The following is a 19,932-nucleotide window of genomic DNA, read 5'->3' on the forward strand; positions in this document are numbered from 1 at the left end:
CATCCATGTTCGTGTCTTTGCTCTTCTCCTGGCGAAATTAGCAGAGGTTTTCAGAGCAAAGAGAGTAAGTACCAGCGTGAAAGGAACAAAAACGACGAAGAAAGAAACACCACGTGATAATTGCTGATTTTCAGGAAAGCCAGCAGAAAGAACTCACCTTATGAAAAAAAAAACTTTACACTATCAAGAGTGGGAATGCTTTTCAAGTGCGGGACTTGGCTGCATCGCTGCTCCTCGGCTCTAATCGGGATCAAAACTGTGTCTTTACCTTGAGTCGTTTAATTTCTCTTGCAGGTACAGTCACTTGTGGTGCCGACTTCTTCATTGACCACTTATGTCTTGTTGTCTCGTTGTGTCGTTATTATATGGCATGCAAAATAATGAGGCAAACATATAACAGTGTTTTTATCCCCATTTTAGCTTGGCCGCATACATGGTCACTGGATCAATAAACGGCTGAGGAGCTTTGACAAACGAAGAGCATCTGAAGTTGGCTGTTCTTAAATGAGTCTGTAGCTGTTAGGGCAGAAGCACAAGACCAAATTATGCTTTAGTAGCATGGCGACCGTAAAAGTGGCACGTCTGGTTCAAGAGGGAAACAGACAAAACTGACCTTATTGTTGTTCTTGTTTTGCTGAAAGCACCATCTTGAAACCTTTTCACAATTTTTTGATGCTAGAACACGTCAAGGCATCGAAAGACAAAATTTCTTTAGTTGGCACCCTCGTTAAACTTTTGATAATTTTGATGTCTGCAGCGTGAATTTATGTATTCGTTAATGTTTAGTTCCCTTTCATTCATCGTCGCGGCAGAGATCATTGTCGAACGTAGGAACTCTGACATAACACTTAGCTTCGTAGTGGTCCAGGCAGTTTTGAGGAACAGCATGAGCCACGGATCTCTTGACCCACAGCAGACAGTCTGAAAAACACATTCAAGTATAATAAACTGTTTCCCACCGCAAATTTTATACAGTGTCCAGAAAATGGTCAACGTTGATAATACATGCAAATTATGCTTACACAACAAATTTGTCCGCATTACACTTCACGCCTGTGACAATAATTAGGACATTTGGGGCATCAAATTATGTGACAGATATTCGCAATATTTAGGCATCTGAGATCTATGTATTAAAGCACATAATACTACCTCTTAGGCATGTTTCGAAATTTGATTAAAGCCTACCGAAAACAAACGGAGAGAAGAGGCTGACGGACAGCGCTGTCCTGTCAGCCGTTTTTGTCCACGTTTTCTTGGTGCGGTTCAACCAAATTTTGAAACATGAACGCAATGTAACTAGTACAACTTGACATCTTGCTACCTTACGATCTCAGCGTTAGGTCAATCATGCTTTTGAAAAGCAACAGCAATATGCGTTGTCTGTTGACTTTCCCTTCAACAAGTATCAAGCAACATTTACTTGCATGTCAACGCAGTTCAGTATTGATGAAAATTTTGGTTTTAATATGTGGAAAGTTATATACCCCACATTGCACATATGCGTGTAAGCTAGAGCAAGACCTACTAACGTAAGTGTGCTATATCGCAGTTAGAATTACCACCACTGATGTTTCGTGCAAAATTATGAAAGCAGAAAAGTTGAGCACATTGGCTGCAGCTCACATCTCGCAAGATTATGCGATTGTATTTCCTGTTATCAATCGGTTCGAACGCCGTGAAGTAAAATAAGACATCTATTATGCGAACAAGTATGCACGTGCGTTCGTTTAGCTATAAGCAAAACGTAAACTATACTAAGAAAGTGCACGTGTTCTTGCATACAAGCAATATTTTTCAAGATATAAATCCTTTCTTACTGCGTTGCTGCTTTCTTGGCATTTGATCTTCTGCCTTCTGTTATCTTTCATCCGTGCTATTTGAAAATATTTGCGATACTTTCAACACCAGTTAGCTAAATGACATCAGCGCCTAAAATGGTTTTCTTTTATATAAGGCAAAATAGCTAAAATCACTCGGTTGTCTGACCGGAAAAGTTCTATTTCTACGCATAATTGCTGTCAAGAGCTATGTGCAAGTAATTCAGTAGTTTATCACAATGATAAGAAGGCATCTTACGATCGTGGTCCCGATATTTGATCGTCATAACCATGCAGTTTTTGTAGTCAGTGTAGTGGTGGTATCCTGTGTACACCCGACTGTTGTCTGAAAACACAAAAAACATAACATATGGTCACTAGTTACCAGGTGATTCGTATAAATAAGCACTATAGTATACATTTTGTTGAATTTATTTCAGTGGACATTCGCAACGTTCTTGTAAGCGCTGTCGACTCAAAAAGACTTACACAAGACTTACACCTATTTGTTGAGTGTGCTTACACAACACTCAACAAATAGGTCACACTCTGTTTATAGGGTTATCAGTGACGTATTTTCGTAGGTATAATATATTAACATACTTCCTAGCAGACGTATGATGCAATTTTCATTCGAAAAGAACAGTTATATTTTTAACCTCTGGGCGTATTTTAAGTCGTGTAATATACGGAGTGGTTCTTTCGCTATATACTAGGGCTGAAGAATATTGTTGCCCGAAAAAGAAAAAATATACTCAAACGCAAATTGGCATGTATGGTGGCTCCTTGTCAATATAAATTAGCACGAAATAGTGGCCAATCACATATAGTTCGAAAAGATGATTTCTGTTCCCCACTTTACGGGGAGGTGCACACGTTATATTTCCAGCGAGTGAGATTGCAAGGGGCAACCACATTGAACGATTGTTCAGTGTGACGCAAATGTGGAGACACTCATGCTGAAGCATTCCAACCAAAGGTGCGGTCTTTGTGGTTATTGTTGTAAAACAACGTTGCTTTATTTTTTATTTCTTTGAAACACTCTTGAACGGTCGGCATTTTCATCGCCTAATTGATGATGCAGATCTGCGTATGGGGTGCCATGTTTTGACATAAAGCGGATATATCTCGAAAATGCAGCAGTTACAATTCGTCCATTGCCTTAACGTGGTAATGAAAAAATTATGGAAAAGCAACTTGGCCAATGTTTGGAAATCAACTAATATTTAGTATGAACCCGTACAATTGGGTATTCACAACAGTGAACAGTGTGCATGCGAAAAAAAACACTATTTTTATTGTCGCAGCACTTCTACTGTCGTAGCACTTCATTTTTATATATATATATATATATATATATATATATATATATATATATATATATATATATATATATATATATATTGTAAGCACAATATTGACAACGTTTGACCTTCATCTTCTTCATCTGTATATAATCATCACGAAGAACGTCGTCTTCGTTCGAAGGGTTGATCAGGCGATTCGGCCTAATAAACGCCGTCGAGACTCCAACGCTGCTACTGTCTTACAGAGTGGCGGAGGTGCGGGGTAGCGCGATATGTTGTGTCATGCTCGCTATGCCAACGCCGCAAGCGACCCACTTCCTCCCCTGCCGGTCTTCTACAACCTCTTCCATGTCCTGACGCTCCCTTCAATGTCATTGGCATTGACCTCTACGGACCACTACCAATATCAGCTAGCGGCAAGTGCTGCATTGTCACAACAGTTGACCACTTAACAAGGTACGCCGAAACCGCTGCACTTCCTTCAGGATCAGCAGAGGACATTGCCACATTTTTTCTGGAGGCAATCTTTCTAAGACATGGTGCACCACGCATCCTATTGAGCGATCGCGGCAAGGCGTTTCTCTCGAAACTACTCGAACAAGTCCTCCACGCATGTAATACAAATCATAGGACGACATCCAGCTACCATCCCCAGACTAACGGCCTCACAGAGCGCTTCCATCGAACTTTGACCGACATGATATCTATGTATATCAACGCCAACCACACCAACTGGGATACCATCCTGCCATTCATGACTTTTGCGAACAATACCGCTACGCAGCCCACCACGGGCTATTCCCCATTCTTTCTCGTCTATAGCCGTCAACCAACATCTCCGCTCGACATCTCCTTTTTTGGCGTCCCTGTGAACTCGTCATCGTCATCGAGGGAGCACTTAATCTCTCGCCTGGCCGATTGTCGCCGACGCGCCCACCTCAATACACAGGCAAGCCAACAAGAGCGGAAGACTCGCTACGATGGCGTCCACCGCGTAGTTCACTTCAATACTGGAGACGAAGTACTGTTGTGGATCCCCACGCGGGTTCCCGGCCTGTGTGATAAGTTTCACTCACGTTTCATCTGCCCCTACGCTATAGTCGAGCAGACGTCTCCTGTTAACTATTGAGTAACCCCTGTTATCATGCCTCCCGACGGCCGTTTTCGTGGTACGGAGGTTGTTCACGTGTCACGCCTAAAACCATTCGTGTGCCGTACACCACCGTCATAAACATCGGCCTAATTGGCCGCTTCCGCGCGAGATGGAAATTAGTGTAAGCACAATATTGACAACGTTTGATCTTCATCTTCTTCATCTGTATATAATCATCATCACGAAGAACGTCGTCTTCGTTCGAAGGGTTGATCAGGCGATTCGGCCTAATAAACGCCGTCGAGACTCCAACGCTGCTACTGTCTTACAATATATATATGAGCATATTGGGGTATGTCGCTTCAAAGTTCCCACCCGTTACAACGTTCACAAGGCGCGAAGCCAGCTGCAATTCTACACTTGAACCACGCAACATAACATTTATTAAAGTGAATCTTGACCCTGCATGGCGACAGTGTAAGGTACTTTTCATTCTCTGACGAAGGCTGGGCTACGGCTAAAGCGTTAGGCATGAAATAATTGCTCTCTCGTACCGTGCTCTCGCTTGTGTTCTTTTATACGTACAGGACCTCCTGAACTTTCCTGCTGAACATATATATATATATATATATATATATATATATATATATATATATATATATATATATATATATATACCACACAGAAAAAAGTGTCGGGAAAATGTATCCCGACGTGCATTCGAATGGGCAACCTCTCACTCCGCAACGCGCAGCGCTAACTATTCGGCCACAGCAGCGCACATTCTTCGGCATCGCGGGGGCGTAAAGGCTGGTGCACACCAAGCAAAGGTCGCGCGACCATTTGTGATTGGTCGCAAACAGTCGCGAACGGTCGCAAATGGTCGCAAAGCGACTGCTTTGGCTAGTCGCTTCCTGACCGATTTTTTCAGGGGACTCGCTTGCTGGATTCCGTGCCGACCGGTTGTGTGTGCGCGCGCGCGGGCGTGCGCTCGCGATTTCCGGCGTCAGCGTAGCTCTGGCTGACTGGGCTCGCCCTACGTCACCTCCTGACGCCAACGACCTTCGACGACAGTGTAGCTCTGAGCGACTGGACTTGCTCTATGCCATCTACCGACGCCGACAAGAGCTCTCGCAAGTGTTCCCCATCCTCGGACTCCAGTGACCGTGCTTCCATCTTTCCTATTTCTTCTATCCCCTCAGTTTGTTGTCGCTCTAATCATATAGTGGTTTTGGGACGTTAAACCCCAGATATCAATCAATCATTGTTGTCGCTCGCTCTGGCTTACCACCTCACGTCTCTTCCTCTTTTCTACACCTTTACTCCTACCCTTTTATCCCTCCTCACCCCCATCCCTTGTGAGCTACTGTTGAGGTGTCGCTCACTGAAGCAGACAGTTACGGGGCTCACTTTTCTCTTCCTTTCTCTCTTAAGAATCACTTCTCTCTCGTTTTCGGTCGCGCGACTGCAGTCGCAATGCTGCTGGAAGCAATAAGCGATGCTCAGTTTTTGTTTGTTTTTTCAATGATGTGCGATAATGGATGAAAATTCGCTCCGCTTACTCAGCTGGCGGCGATCAGCTGATCGGCGCCGGTCTTCAGAGTTCTGGCTGATAACGAGACCCGGATGTGACTCTGCAGTTTTGCGACTTCCGGTTGCTCGCGCGCAGTCTCTGCCGGTGTGAATGAACATCTGTCGCTTTTTAGTTGCCAGTCGCGAATGGTCGCGCGACCAATGCAAGTCACCGGTGTGCACTTGCCTTAAGTCGACGGGTAGACGTAGCAAGGCTAGAGTGAGATAACAGCGACCACGACAGTACCGACGGCGAGCTATTTATACACACCATTTACCACTCACTGTACGCCGATCTCGAGGGAATATCAGCCTTGCCAGGGAAGTGACGAGATAGCGTGAAGTGCGTGGACGGCGCCCCACTCATGCGTTGTGTTGGCTTTGTAAGCCTTTACAACGAAACTGGGGTTTTTTGCGAAAGAGAACAGTAATTTTAGGAAAAGCTACAGAAAATTGGCCGTTTTTTCGGCAATATTTTTCTAACATTCACTTCCGAAAGTCTACTTGCGCATCATTCACTGCCGGTCTGTTGCACAGATATATACGAGATGTATACACAGATGTATACCCAGATGTATACGAGAAGCGTGTGATGTATCCATAGAAATCAGATACACGCACGGACTCATATCTGAAGCTTATCAATGCTTATACTTAAAAGGCGCAAGCACAAGTGAAGCGACGCGCTCTTTTCTCACTTTTTGGTGATCAAGGTTTTGACTTTAAAGCGTCAATTTCAATTTTTGGTTTATTCGCTGGTTTTCATCTTCCATTATGTACCAACTTGCCCATTACTTGTCTGAAAGGGGATGTGTGCATTACGTAGCTTCACAGTCTGTTGATATACTGCGTTTATTGATAGCGACGATCAATTTCATTTGAACCAGTCATATTGAGTGAGTAGCTTCAAAGCACCCACTCGTTTCAACGTTCACAAGGCGCGAGGCCAGCTGAAATTTTACGCTCGAAAGACGCAACATCACATCTAATAAAGTGAACCTTGTCATTACATGCTGACAGCATAAGGTACTTTTTTTCGAAGGTTAAAGCACTAGCTCGGCTGTGCAATAGAACATTTGACAACCAAAATTAACAAGTGGCTCAGTAGCGTCTAAAACCCAGTCTTTTTTCTAATTGTGTTAGAGAGCGTCGACGAGTAACTGTTTCGGTGGTGGCGGTGGTGGATATTTGCACCAGTCGTCTGTTGGTAGCTCCTAACACCTTACATATGTATAACGGGTGCCTTGTGTTCGCTTGGGCCCCCGCAGTTACATTTCACGTCTTTAATAGATAGTAACCATGGGCTGCTCTTGATAGCATCGCTACACCTCTTGCAACACGCAATATTTCAAAGCCGCACAGCCAAAGAGCATGGCTCCACTCATGTGTGTGTACTATACCCTGGCCTTGGTTGGAGAGGGGTGTGTGCAGCCCAAAATAAGTACCGACATTCTGATTTGGTGTGTCGGTGCGCGATCCTCATGAACGCTTAGCTGTGGTAACTGATTGAAACTAGTTATTTCACACTGACCTGAACTCCTTTCTGTACAAGGTACATGACCATGGTAGATCTCTTGCTTCTATGTCATGGCTACACCTTTTAAGTTCAGTCACTGTCTTAAAACATTTAGGACTGTAAAGACTACTGAGAACATAACAGCGAATATGCTGGACCTTTTTACTTGCAGTCGTTAGGCTTTTTCCTCACGCACTATGCATTGCTGGGTGATCGCTTTTAGCCCACCACGCTAGTTCTTGCTCGTAACTTATTTTTATATTTGCGGCTTCTCACAGGGGAGTGCCTACTATACTCTTTAGATTATTTCTGGTTACGCGTTTACCGAACACTGACGGCCTCTCTCATAGTCCACCTCTCATGCTCCTAGTATTTGAATGTTTAGGCATCGGGCTGTTTAGACTGAAAGCCATACTCCGGGTTATGCTGGTGCCACCAGTTCCTGTGGCTTTGCACGGTTCATAAGCGTATGAGCGTGGCATTTCCAGCCTTCATCAGCTCACAGCTTGTTTGCTTGAATTCATTTCATTTCGGCGCGCGTTATTGTGTACTACGCTAGAAACTGCTCTGTTTCCACCAGTATGGCGAGTGCTCGCTCTGTATTTCACTAGCTGTATGTCTCGTATTGTTCTGCATACTGGTGCATGCCTTTTAGACCCCAACTATGTGTGCGACGAAACTTGAGGCGGCATCTTCTTCAAGCTGACCATACTCACCACCACGCCAGCTTTAGGGCGCAAGAAGCTCGCCCGCCTCGTTTGTAATGGCCCCTGCCTTTTGTCTGCACTCGAAGCTTATATGTAACCTTCTTTCTCAAAGTACGCTGTATCTACTTGAGTGATGCGCAACTGCGATCAAGTACTGAACGAGAGGTTGCTTTCACCGCTTGTATAATGATGTATATAGACTTCCCCTTGTCACTTACAAGGAGTGGAGCAAAGTCAGTAATTACAGATATAATATAGTAGGAGGCCCTGTGGAGAACCTTCGTTCCCCCCTGAAAGAAAACCCTGCGCACGCCTATTATGATGAGTTTCATTCATCAGCTCGTAGCTTCTGTCTTACCACGATGAAGCCAAGGCTCTCAGTGCCATATCAAGCCCTTGTTTGCTTTGTCAGGTCAGTTTCGACTGCTTCTTGGGGCAGGAAGTTCAGTTTCTTTTTCTCGACGGAGCACCCACATTCACCACAGCAGTATTAAGAAGTGACCACGGAATACCGGGATAAAAAACGGCATTATGCTATGACACAGACTGACAGACAGACAGACAGACAGACAGACAGACAGACAGACAGGCAGGCAGGCAGGCAGGCAGGCAGGCAGGCAGACAGACAGACAGACAGACAGACAGACAGACAGACAGACAGACAGACAGGCAGGCAGGCAGGCAGACAGACAGACAGACAGACAGACAGACAGACAGACAGACAGACAGACAGACAGACAGAACTTATTGAGGTCCTGAGAAACACTACCTCAAAAAGTTGAGCAGCGGGCCGCTTCCACGTATAACACAATATACAAATAAATCCGTGTTCCTAACAATACAAATATAACAGTACTGTGCAATGACGGTTAAATAGGGATATGTGTAGGTTTCCTGTGGTTCAAGTGTTGCATACTCAAATGAAGAGTATGGTGACCTTTTTATTTCACCCATCAAACGAAAGTGACTACATTTGGTGCACAAGAGGTGAGCTTGGCTTCTTGTCACTTGTTACCAAGCAGAGAGCCATCATGTATGAAGAATGCTGTACTTACCTTCGTCAACAAAATATTTCGTCTGATTTGGAACTTCTCCGGGCGTTATGATGAATGTGAGATTTCTACTAAATAAACAAACGAAAGGAAAGTGCTGAACTTTTAGACAATCAGGAGATGAAATGGTATATATTTTGCAGAGCAGAACCTTCAGCAGCAGAGTATAGAATACTATCAAGAGAGAGAGAGAGAGGTTTATTTACAGAAAGACAGAGAGGGCGGCCTGGGCGATAGCTTTCTCTAGCCTGCTACTCTACACTGGGGGAGGGGAAAGTGGAGAAGAAAGACTTATGGATGGCGATAGTGAGATAGAGAGGTGAGTATATATTTTATGATAGAGTAACAGGAACTCAAGCCAGGTATTATTTTTTGGTTGCAGTATCCCACATTTTAGTTCACCATTCAATAAATAAAGAAATAGGTGCTTAAGTACCTATATTTAAAGCTTTGTTTCATATAGAGCCTAGTTCAGTTTAATGGCTAACGAAAAAAGGGGACTTCTCTATTATTGTGCGTTTACTTCGAGGGCCCGATTTGAAGCGAAGATGTAAGAAACTGTCTTATGTAGCATGGTTAAAAGGCGCACAAAGCAAGGTACGAGCAGTGATAGTGAAGAAGTTAAATAATGAGGAAAAAACACATGGTTAACCTGAAAATCTGTGTAAACACAAGCGTAGAAGAGACTCGTATGACCAAAAAAATAACAAGGATACATCACTTGCGAAGAGAGAGGAGAGAGATCTGAGGGAAAGAACCGAAATGGACGTCCACCAGATGCATATACGGTTTGCTACCTTGCACCGAGGGAAGGTGCAGTATAATAAAGAAGCACAAAATTAAAAGAAACACTTTATATGAGTCTTTATAATATCATACACTGCTTTTATTGTTTTATGTCACCAGCCCATTTGACGTGTACAAGCGGCCTTGCGCAAACCACGCCAGATTGTGTGAGAGCATTCTAGGTTACTTTAGAATGATCTGTTAGGCTTGAGCTTGCTAACACAAAAAAGGTCAATTTAAATTCGAACAAATAAGGCCACCAGAGATAACTTTGAATGTTTATTGCCTCATGTATGAATATTAACGCAATTTGCCGCGGATCAGTTTGCTGACGCCCCATGCTCTGCTCACCGGTGCTAGTGTATACAGTGTTTATGGCTGTCGTTTGAGTTTCTCTTTCCTGGACACAAGTTCATCTGAATAAAAATTTCGTCTTTGGCACGCTGATTTCTGCCTGCCTTCACGTCACGACCACCTGACATCACACTTTGTCATTGTTGTCGGCGGAAGTTTGTTTCTGGGCGTCCTGAAAGCTGATGTATTGAAGAATTGAGCGAAGGAAATTTCCCCCACTTCAATTCTAGCATTTTACTTCGAATTTCTTGTCTTTTTTTCGCACTCCGTAGTCTCCTTTTTTCCATGCCTCTGTTTGCTGCACATGCAGATATGAAGCTGTGAGACACTTTCAGTTGAATGTCGGCGCATCTCCTTTGGCTTCCTCTTTGTTTTAATGATATCCCCACCGTGGTAGTCTAGGGGTTAATGTACACGGCTGCAGACCCGCAGGTGGCGGGATTGCATCCCGGCTGCAGAACTTGCGTTTTCGATGCAGGCTTACTTATTGTAGACTCGTGTGCTCAGATTTCGGTGGAAGTTAGAAAACCCAGGTAGTCGAAATTTTCGTAGTCCTCCACTACGGCATCTCTAAGCATATGGTGGTTTTGGGACGTTAGACCCCACCTAATAATCATTTCCTTGAACGATCATCTTTAGCTTGACAGAAGTAGCGAAAGGTCACTAGAAGAGAGTAATAGCAGTATCCGAAAAAAAATACGAGAAATTATTTTTCACGTGGATATGATAGCGCTATTTCTATTTTTTTAGAATCACCCAAAACGCTTAAAGCATATTTCCCGCGCCATCTACTTTCAGTCATATGGAATGAAAGTAATTCACGCGTTTATGGATAGCACGTACTATTTAGAGCACTTCTTGAGGTATGGAATGCAAAAGACCTGAAACTTTTGGAGAAACGTCTCTCCGCATTACGCAAACGCTGCTGACAACGCACACCATATGCATGCTAGTTTGAAGAAACACTGCTCGAAATGCTATATAATGGCCGTTCGAAGAACGCAAAGATCCAAGATTCGACGGATGATATTGGAGGTAAGAAGTCTTCGAGCTAAAAATACTTTGTTTAAAGCACGAGCGATGCAAGTTCAACAATTTCTCCTCTCTCCAAGCAAAGTGTGCCATACTCGTAATCGTAACCAACCATGTGTCATTATGTAGTGCCAAACACTTTCAAAGCAATTGACTTCCAAGTATTACGCGCATCCTTTGCTATTAACAATAGTGACATAAACGTAAAGTTTAACGATAGTTGAGTGGTACATTAAGATACGAAGCACTACGTTCTGTAGAGAGAAACTCGTGATCGTGGCAGAAGAAAGATGCGCTCGAAGTTGTCAAATGTAAACAATGTGGCTTACCTTTCGGTACCTCCATGACCTCTGAGTGGCCACACATAGCTAGCCGTCTTGGCTTCGGAGTCATAGTTTGTACGTGTGGCACTCAGACATTTGAAGGAAGAATCATTTGTCGAAGTGTATACGGCGACAACATTAGGAAAGGCGCCTATCATCTGAATATAAAAAAATATTTCAAAATAGCCAATTTGCTCAAATAGCACAGAAAGGGGGAATCGGTCTCGAGGATAATGAAACCGCCTAAAACATACGCAAACTATTTGAAGACGTTATGATGTTGCGCAACTGAAAATGCAGCGAAATAAAAAAAAACATTCTAAATTACAAGGTGGTCTCTACACTCACGAAATGCAGTGGTTTTCCCGGCGCAGGCCAACACGTTCTTAACTGTTATTCTTTCTGCTTATTGAAATTTTTGCATGCAAATAACTTTCTTCACCTTGTCAGGTCACGTGAGCACCTACAAATAGCTGCTTTGTCGAGCATTCTCAATATGGGTGAAAGAACAAAAATATTGGCGGTACATGATATAGCCTAGAACATGTGTTCACGCATTTGAATGCGAAGCATGAAGGTTCTGATATAGAACACCTGAAGATGTGTTTCAGCCTCTGTATAGTTCTTACATAATATTGTGAGCACTTGCCATCCCAAACTATCACTTATTCTTTGAATTAGAGCATAAAACAGCTTGTCATTAATTGGTTGTATTACTCGAATTTTATTGGTATGTCGCATAGGTACGCATCAAAACATCGCGACTTGTTAAACGAGTTTACCACTTTCTTTGTCGGGCTTTATGGTATTTTTTTCTGCAATATTTCTATATTGTGCTGCTTCCGAGATCACAAACTGACTTTTTTACTTTTAAGCGAACGGAAACCACCTAAATCATTTTCATAAAAGCTTTCAACATGAAATCAACATGTAATTATTTATTTATTTATTTTCATTTATTTATTTGTTTATTTTCGATACTGCTGCTCTCATCTGAGAGCGTAGCAGGAGGGCAATACAGAAAGTAAGTGCAATAAATAAGGCATTTCAGGAACAATCAAATACTTGACAAATCTAGAACAGGGTTACAATATTTATCAAGCAAGAACAAATAGCTTTTACTGAAATATGTGCAAAGAATACATTTACACACTATTCGGGCAGGACTTGGTAATGTACAACAGCAATGTCATACTCCACGAAAAATATTCAAGTAAAAATAAAAAAATATATAGAAAAACAGGGAATCGGCCAGTACTTATGTACTTCCCGTATCTGGGATAAGTTGTTTGTACCTTCTATTCTATCGGCAAATTCTTAGAACGATTTGGTGTTTGTGATAGAAGAGTGTAGTTGATTCCATTCCCTAATGGTAAGTGAAAAAAAAATCGAATGTTTGAAAGCTTTATTACTATATGAATATTCTGTTAGTGTATTAGCATGCTTTTGGCGTGTAGGTCGAGATTCAGAAAACGAATCGTACTTCGATACGTTTATCTTAAACTGTTGTTAATAATCTGAAACATCAATTTTAAGTGGGCTTCTTTCGCTTTTTCTGGCAGCGTTTTTAGATTGGATGTGTTTAAAAGGTTAGTTGACAAGTCTGTGCGCGTGTGCCTGTTATGAAAAAATCTTATTGTTTTCTTTGCACTGTTTCCAGTTTCCTTATATTAGTCTGTGTATGCGGGAACCAGACCACATTGGCGTACTCTATAACATGTCTTATGAATGCCTTATAGGCAAGCAGCTTTATTGGGGTGGGAGCTAGTTTAAGGCTTCTTTTAAGAAAAAATAATTTGCGTATTGCTGCTGCGGTAATATTATCTAAGTGATGGGTCCAGTAAAGGTCTGAAGTAAGCGTCACATCTAAATATTTATAATCGTTTACCTTAGGTAACATGGTACGATCGACTTCATAAAAAATAGTGATGGTTGTTTTCATTTCGTTATTGTGGTCACATCAAATTTTCTTACGTTTATCGACATCTGGCATTGTTTGCACCACTTTAATATAGTGTTTAGAGAGGCAATTAGCACAAGGTGGTCTGTATAGCTACTGATTTCCTGATATATAACACGATCGTCAGCAAAAAGATCCATCTTGGATGCTGTGTTCGTGCAATGTCATTATTATAAATTAAAAATAACAACGGTCTAAGTACTGATCTTCGTGGCACGCCTGATGATACAGAAACGGTTTTTAATGAAGCTTGTTGAAAAAATACGAATTGCTTTGTATTGAGCAAAATATCCTTAATCCAGCAGGTCAATGGAGTGTTACCTAAGATGGCTGCTAGTTTCGCACTTAATTGATTATGGCAGACGTTGTCAAATGCTTTCAAAAAACCTAATACGACCATATCTGTTTGCTGCGATTGAGGCTATGTGCAAGGTAATGTACAACTTCAGTCAATTGATTGATTGATATGTAGGGGTTTAACGTCCCAAAACCACTATATGATTATGAGGGACGCCGTAGTGGAGGGCTCCGGAAATTTAGACCACCTGGGGTTCTTTAACGTGCACCCAAATCTGAGCACACGGGCCTACAACATTTCCGCCTCCATCGGAAATGCAGCCTCCGCAGCCGGGATACGAACACACGCCCTGCGGGTCAGCAGCCGAGTACCTTAGCCACTAGACCAACGCGGCGGAGCAACTTCAGTCAATAGTGTAATAGTAGATAAGCCGTTTCGAAATCTGTGCCGGTTGGGAGATAAAAAGTGAATTTGTTCAAGGAAAGAAGTGGTGTGTTTAGAAATAACATGTTCTGGTAATTTACACGTTTTACTTGTAAGAGAAATAGGCCTATAATTTGATACCACAACTTTATAACCACATTTATGCATTCGTATACCTTTGGCTCATTTTCAGTCTGACGGTAGTTCGGCGACCTGCAAGGACTTCCTAAAAATTATTTCGAGATATTTACTACTCGATTCCGCGTACCTCCTAAGAAATTTGTTTGGAATATTATCGGGCCGCATGATTTCTTAGGGATTTGGGTGCACGTTAAAGAACCCCAGGTGGTCTAAATTTCCGGAGCCCTCCACTACGGCGTCTCTCATAATCATATAGTGGTTTTGGGACGTTAAAACCCCACATATCAATCAATGATTTCTTGGGATCAATTTTCAGTAGAAGAATATTGATACCGGCATCTGTAATAGTTAGGTCATCGATGGTCGTAGTACTACGCGAACTGATCGAGAGTATATACTTGTTTCCAGCAGTGAATTTTGACTGAAAAAAGTTGTTAAATGACTCAGCTTTTTCTTGTTTTTCTTCTGCAGATAGTTGTGTCACTGTCTCCATTATACCGAAGTATTTACAGAAGCTGCGAGGGTCATTTGCAAAAATATTCGGCAGAGTTACGTTAAAAAAATGATCGTTAGCCGCTTTGGTTTTATCTCAAATCTGCAATAAAGCTCTGAAGATGTTACTTACACTAGCAAACTTCTTCTCTGTGTGGGCTAGTTCCTAAGGCCGTTTTTTAACCATAACGTAGAACATTATACAAGACGCTTGCTAGATTGACATCGCCAGATCCCGTTGAAGGGACAGGGGTTAATTTCCTCTTCTCCCCCCACGCTCTGTAAGAACTACCGGAATATCTTTAAAGTTTATTCATTAATTCATTTCAAGGCGTCATCAAAGTATTCGATGAAAATTTCATATTTCGTTATTTTACTCCACCCAAAGGCATTTTGAAAATTTAGGTGAGGGTGCGCTTTCTCCTGTATGCTACGATACAGTTAAATGCCAATGGAGACACTAGCATAATGAAAAAAAACAATATGCTGTGGAATAGCAGTGTTTTATGAGTACATTATCTCCTGCAGCACAGAAGGCCGTGTTGATGTACGTTTTACATATACCGAATATAATTGGGCAGCACAAGAAAATTTTCGTAAGTGTAGACAATTTCGTAGTTCGTGCGTGGATTTTTTAGCATGCAGTATCTCCATTAGAGAGAAAAATCAGTAGGTATCATATGATTGATTGATTTGTGGGGTTTAACGTCCTAAAACCACCATATGATTATGAGAGACGCCGTAGTGGAGGGCTCCGGAAATTTTGACCACCTGGGGTTCTTTAACGTGCACCCAAATCTGAGCACACGGGCCTACAACATTTCCGCCTCCATCGGAAATGCAGCCGCCGCAGCCGGGATTTGAACCCGCGACCTGCAAGTCAGCAGCCGAGTACCTTAGCCACTAGACCACCGCGGCGGGGCGTAGGTATCATTATTATTATTATTATTATTATTATTATTATTATTATTATTATTATTATTATTATTATTATTATTATATTATTATTATTATTATTATTATTATTATTATTATTATTATTATTATTATTATTATTATTATTATTATTATTATTATTATTATTATTATTATTATTATTATTATTATTATTATTATTATTATTATTATAAATTTATCTTGGATTCATGTCCCAAAACTTCAACATGACTACGAGAAACGCCGTCATAGAAGGCTCTGGAAAGGAGGCCGTCTGGTGTTCTTTGCCGTGCACTCGCGTCGCACAGTACACGGACCTCGACCATTTCACCTCCATCAAAATGCGACCACCTGGCTGGACTCAAACCAACAAAGCATACAGATGCTGTGAACGCTAAGAGTCGTACTTACGTATTGCACCGAAGGCAACGAATTGGTTTTACTTAATACTTAGGAAGCACCGTAGAGAGCAGTGGAAGCATGCAGGTTAAAGAAGGCTTCCCTGAAGCTATCGACCCCGTCCGGGAGCTGGTTCTGTGTACCAGTGACTGTTGCTACTCCAACAAGAAAAACTCCGATTGTGAACTTCAACCAAGACATGTCGAAAATATCAAGTGCGTTCACGCTTCACTTCAGTAAGCAGGGCAGATCTTTTGCAATGGTTCAACCTCCGAACAACGTGCCTTTTATATATATCTTCGTACCTCTTCCTGCGAAAAAGCAAAGACATCTATCTGCAAGAGTAAAAGAAAGATCATGGATCATTTCAGAGGTTCAAGTCAGCGTCTTGCCGGTATAGTTTCTTGGTTTTTTTCTCATCTGCAGCGTGATAGGATAACCATGCAGACAGGACGTTCTTGTTGACCTGTATCTTATCTAATTTACGACTGCCACTTGAGAGATGCAGTGAAGCAACAGGAGTGCCCATGCAAAACGAGTGGCCTAGCGTGCTTTTATCTTGAGATGGAGGCCCTGCTTTATTTGTGTTTTATGCTTTCCTGTGAATGTTTCGAAAAAGCCACGCGCCGTGTCCAGCTTAACCGGTTCTGCTCTTTATACTAAGTGCATAATCTCCACATTTCAAACCTATCATGAGACGTTCACTTCACTTTTTTTATTGCTCTCCGTGTATTAGCTAAGTATCCTGTTCCCGACATGACTTACATCATTTGAGTGGCTGATCGTCTCGGTCTAGCACAAACTGTACAGCCTGAGTAAGCTTTGTAGAATGGCCAGCTTGCTCTATACAAAGCTAAGCCTCTTGTGATGGCAAGTGACCTTACTGAACATAACAGATGACACTGTTGTCTTTGACGGAGCACCGCTTAAAATGTATCCACTGCTGACAGTACTGGTCAATACCTACTTCTCATTTTGCTTTTATGTTCTCCTTGTAAAAGGCATTTTTCGCCTAGGGTATCATTGCACTAAAATATCTGCTATTGTCGGTAGGCAAGTGGCTCCTGTTGATGCACCTGTCTATAGTGATCGCATTACCTACTATTTGACGTTCAGCCCACTTTAGACTCAAATATGCCACCCACGGATGTTCTCCTAGCCGCGGGGCCCACGCATCACTATATATATATATATATATATATATATATATATATATATATATATATATATATATATATATATATATATATATATATATATATATATATATATATATATATATATATATATATATATATATATATATATATATATATATATATATATATATATATATATATATATATATGGCACTACGGGAACGTTGCCAACAACATCAGGGGATGAGTTTCACTAGTGACCTTTCAAACTTCGTTGCTGCCGCGTCCCTCTCCCCTTGAAAGATGTTTGCGAGAGTGAGAGAAAACTGAAAAAAAGAAAGAAAAAAGAGAAGAGAAAAGAAGAACAGAAAAAAGAAGAAAAAAGAAAAAGAAAAGAAAGAAAGAAGAAAAATTACTGTGAACACTGAGCACGAAACCAAATGTCCGTGTACGTCCACATCCGGTTCTTATCCCATGATGGTCAGTTCTCGACGTGTGTCGGGCCTCCCAAGATTGTCGCCGCGGTGGCGGGAGGGGTCCGCGACAGCGTGCATAAGGAAAGAGTTTCCCCTTAATGGGTCGGTCGGCTCTTTACCTTTCATCTTCGTTCGTTTCCCTTCAATGGTCTTGGGTGGCCATTGGCCAATCTTGGGTGGCCCTACACAAGTCGAGAACTGACTAGCACGGGATAAGAACTGGATGTGGACGAACACTGACATTTGGTTTCGTGCTCAGTGTTCACAATGGTTCTTTTTCTTTTCTTCTCTTTTGTTCCTTTTTTTCGTCTTTTTTTCTTCTCTTTCTTTCTTTCTTTCTTTTCTTAGTTCTCTCTCACTCTCGCAAACATCTTTCAAGGCGAGAGGGACGCGGCAGCAACGAAGTTTAGAAGTTCATGTTAGTATAACTCTTCCCCTGATGAAGGGAGGACCCCTCCCGAAACTGTTGGGAAATAAATATATTTATCCTTGTTGACAACGCTCCCGTTGTGCTATATCCCATACCTTCACGAAGACTAACTGGCTGGCCCATTGAATTATTACTCCCACTATATATATATATATATATATATATAGGTATGGGATATGGTGCAACGGGAGCGTTGTCAACAAGGATAAATATATTTATTTTCCGACAGTTTCGGGAGGGGTCCTCCCTTTATCAGGAGATGAGTTATACTGACATAAACTTCCAAACTTCGTTGCTGCCGCGTCCCTCTCGCCTTGAAAGATGTTTGCGAGAGTGATAGGGAACTAAAAAAAGGAAAAAAAAACAAACAAAAACAAAAAAGGTGGAGAAAAAAGGCGAAAAAGAAAAAGAAAGAAAAGAAAGAAAGTAAAAAATAGGAAGAACCATTGTCAACACTAAGAACGAAACCAACTGTCCGTGTACGTCCACATACGGTTCTTCTCACGTGCTGTTCAGTTATCGACGTGTGTCGGGCTACCCAAGATTGTCGCCGCGGTGCCGGGAGGGTCCGTGACGGCGTGCGTAAAGAAAGGGTTTCCCCGTAATGGGTCGGTTGGCTCTTTACCTTTAATCTTCGTCCGTTTCCCTTCAATGGTCATCAAGTGGTAGGCGAACGTAAACACTTTGTATGTGCATGTGAAAAAAAGAAAATAAGGAAATAAATATATTTATCCTTGTTGACAACGCTCCCGTTGTGCCATATCCCATACCTTCACGAAGACTAACTGGTCCATTAAATTATTACTCGCACTATATATATATATATATATATATATATATATATATATATATATATATATATATATATATATATATATATATATATATATATATATATATATATATATATATATATATATATATATATATATATATATATATATGCTTCCTGCACACGGCAAGTTATGTTTTCTCCCACTTTTCTTTTATCTCATTTACAACATTACAATTCGGTCCACTAACCTGCCCTATACTTTCCTTGGCATTATTGATTGTCTGCTGTTACATCTCATTGTTAGTGTGTCCAAACACGCGAAACGAGCTTTGAACTTAAGTATACAATTCTCTACCTTATATATATATATAAATATATATATATATATATATATATATATATATAAAGCTATCTGCAGTATTACGCAGACTGTGATCTGATACTGAAAAAAGTAACGTATTTCATGCAATAATTGGCGCCCCCCGAAAATTGTGCACCTTAGTATAATAAACAAGACTATTTTGTATCAGCACAAAAACGGCTTTCACTGATAAAAAATATATAAACAGCACTGCGTCATACCACTCTGGCTCCGTCATTGACAGGTGTACAATATGTACACCGTGTAACACCGGTCATAATCTGGCCACTTGTAGGAAACATTTATCTCTTTCATTATCCCTTGGCCTTAGTCAAATCATACATACACTTACCCGAAACTCATCTGTCCTTGATCTGGTTTTCTTATTGTCTCATCTAGTAGAAACTGCCTTTCGGTGCAATGTTTTCGATGGTATTTCCGACCACAAAGCTGTGTTCGTTTAAATTTCTTCTTCATTGAGTAAAGTGCTGTCTAATATTACTCGTTTCCTTGATTTTTTTCTTGCTGATGACACGTCAA

The 19,932-nt window shown here is 41.4% G+C and overlaps 1 protein-coding gene across 2 annotated transcripts; it reads right to left on the reverse strand.

The window, feature by feature from the left end:
- Positions 1 to 586: 586 nt before the first annotated feature.
- On the reverse strand, positions 587 to 16,542 carry LOC119167651 (uncharacterized). 2 transcript variants are annotated; one of them, XM_075865290.1, is made up of 5 exons: positions 16,314 to 16,542; positions 11,569 to 11,720; positions 9,071 to 9,135; positions 2,080 to 2,166; positions 587 to 921 (listed from the first exon to the last, which is right to left on the reverse strand). In XM_075865290.1, the coding sequence occupies exons 1-5, from the start codon at positions 16,410 to 16,412 to the stop codon at positions 794 to 796; spliced, it is 531 nt and encodes a 176-aa protein (XP_075721405.1). In that variant the 5' UTR covers positions 16,413 to 16,542; the 3' UTR covers positions 587 to 793. The 2 variants fall into 2 exon arrangements, with proteins under 2 accessions (XP_075721405.1, XP_037275063.2); XM_037419166.2 differs by having other exon boundaries at positions 9,071 to 9,138; positions 16,314 to 16,541.
- Positions 16,543 to 19,932: the final 3,390 nt, after the last annotated feature.

The sequence above is a fragment of the Rhipicephalus microplus genome, chromosome 6 (genome assembly GCF_043290135.1).
Source record: "Rhipicephalus microplus isolate Deutch F79 chromosome 6, USDA_Rmic, whole genome shotgun sequence".
In the NCBI taxonomy this organism is placed as follows: domain Eukaryota; kingdom Metazoa; phylum Arthropoda; class Arachnida; order Ixodida; family Ixodidae; genus Rhipicephalus; species Rhipicephalus microplus.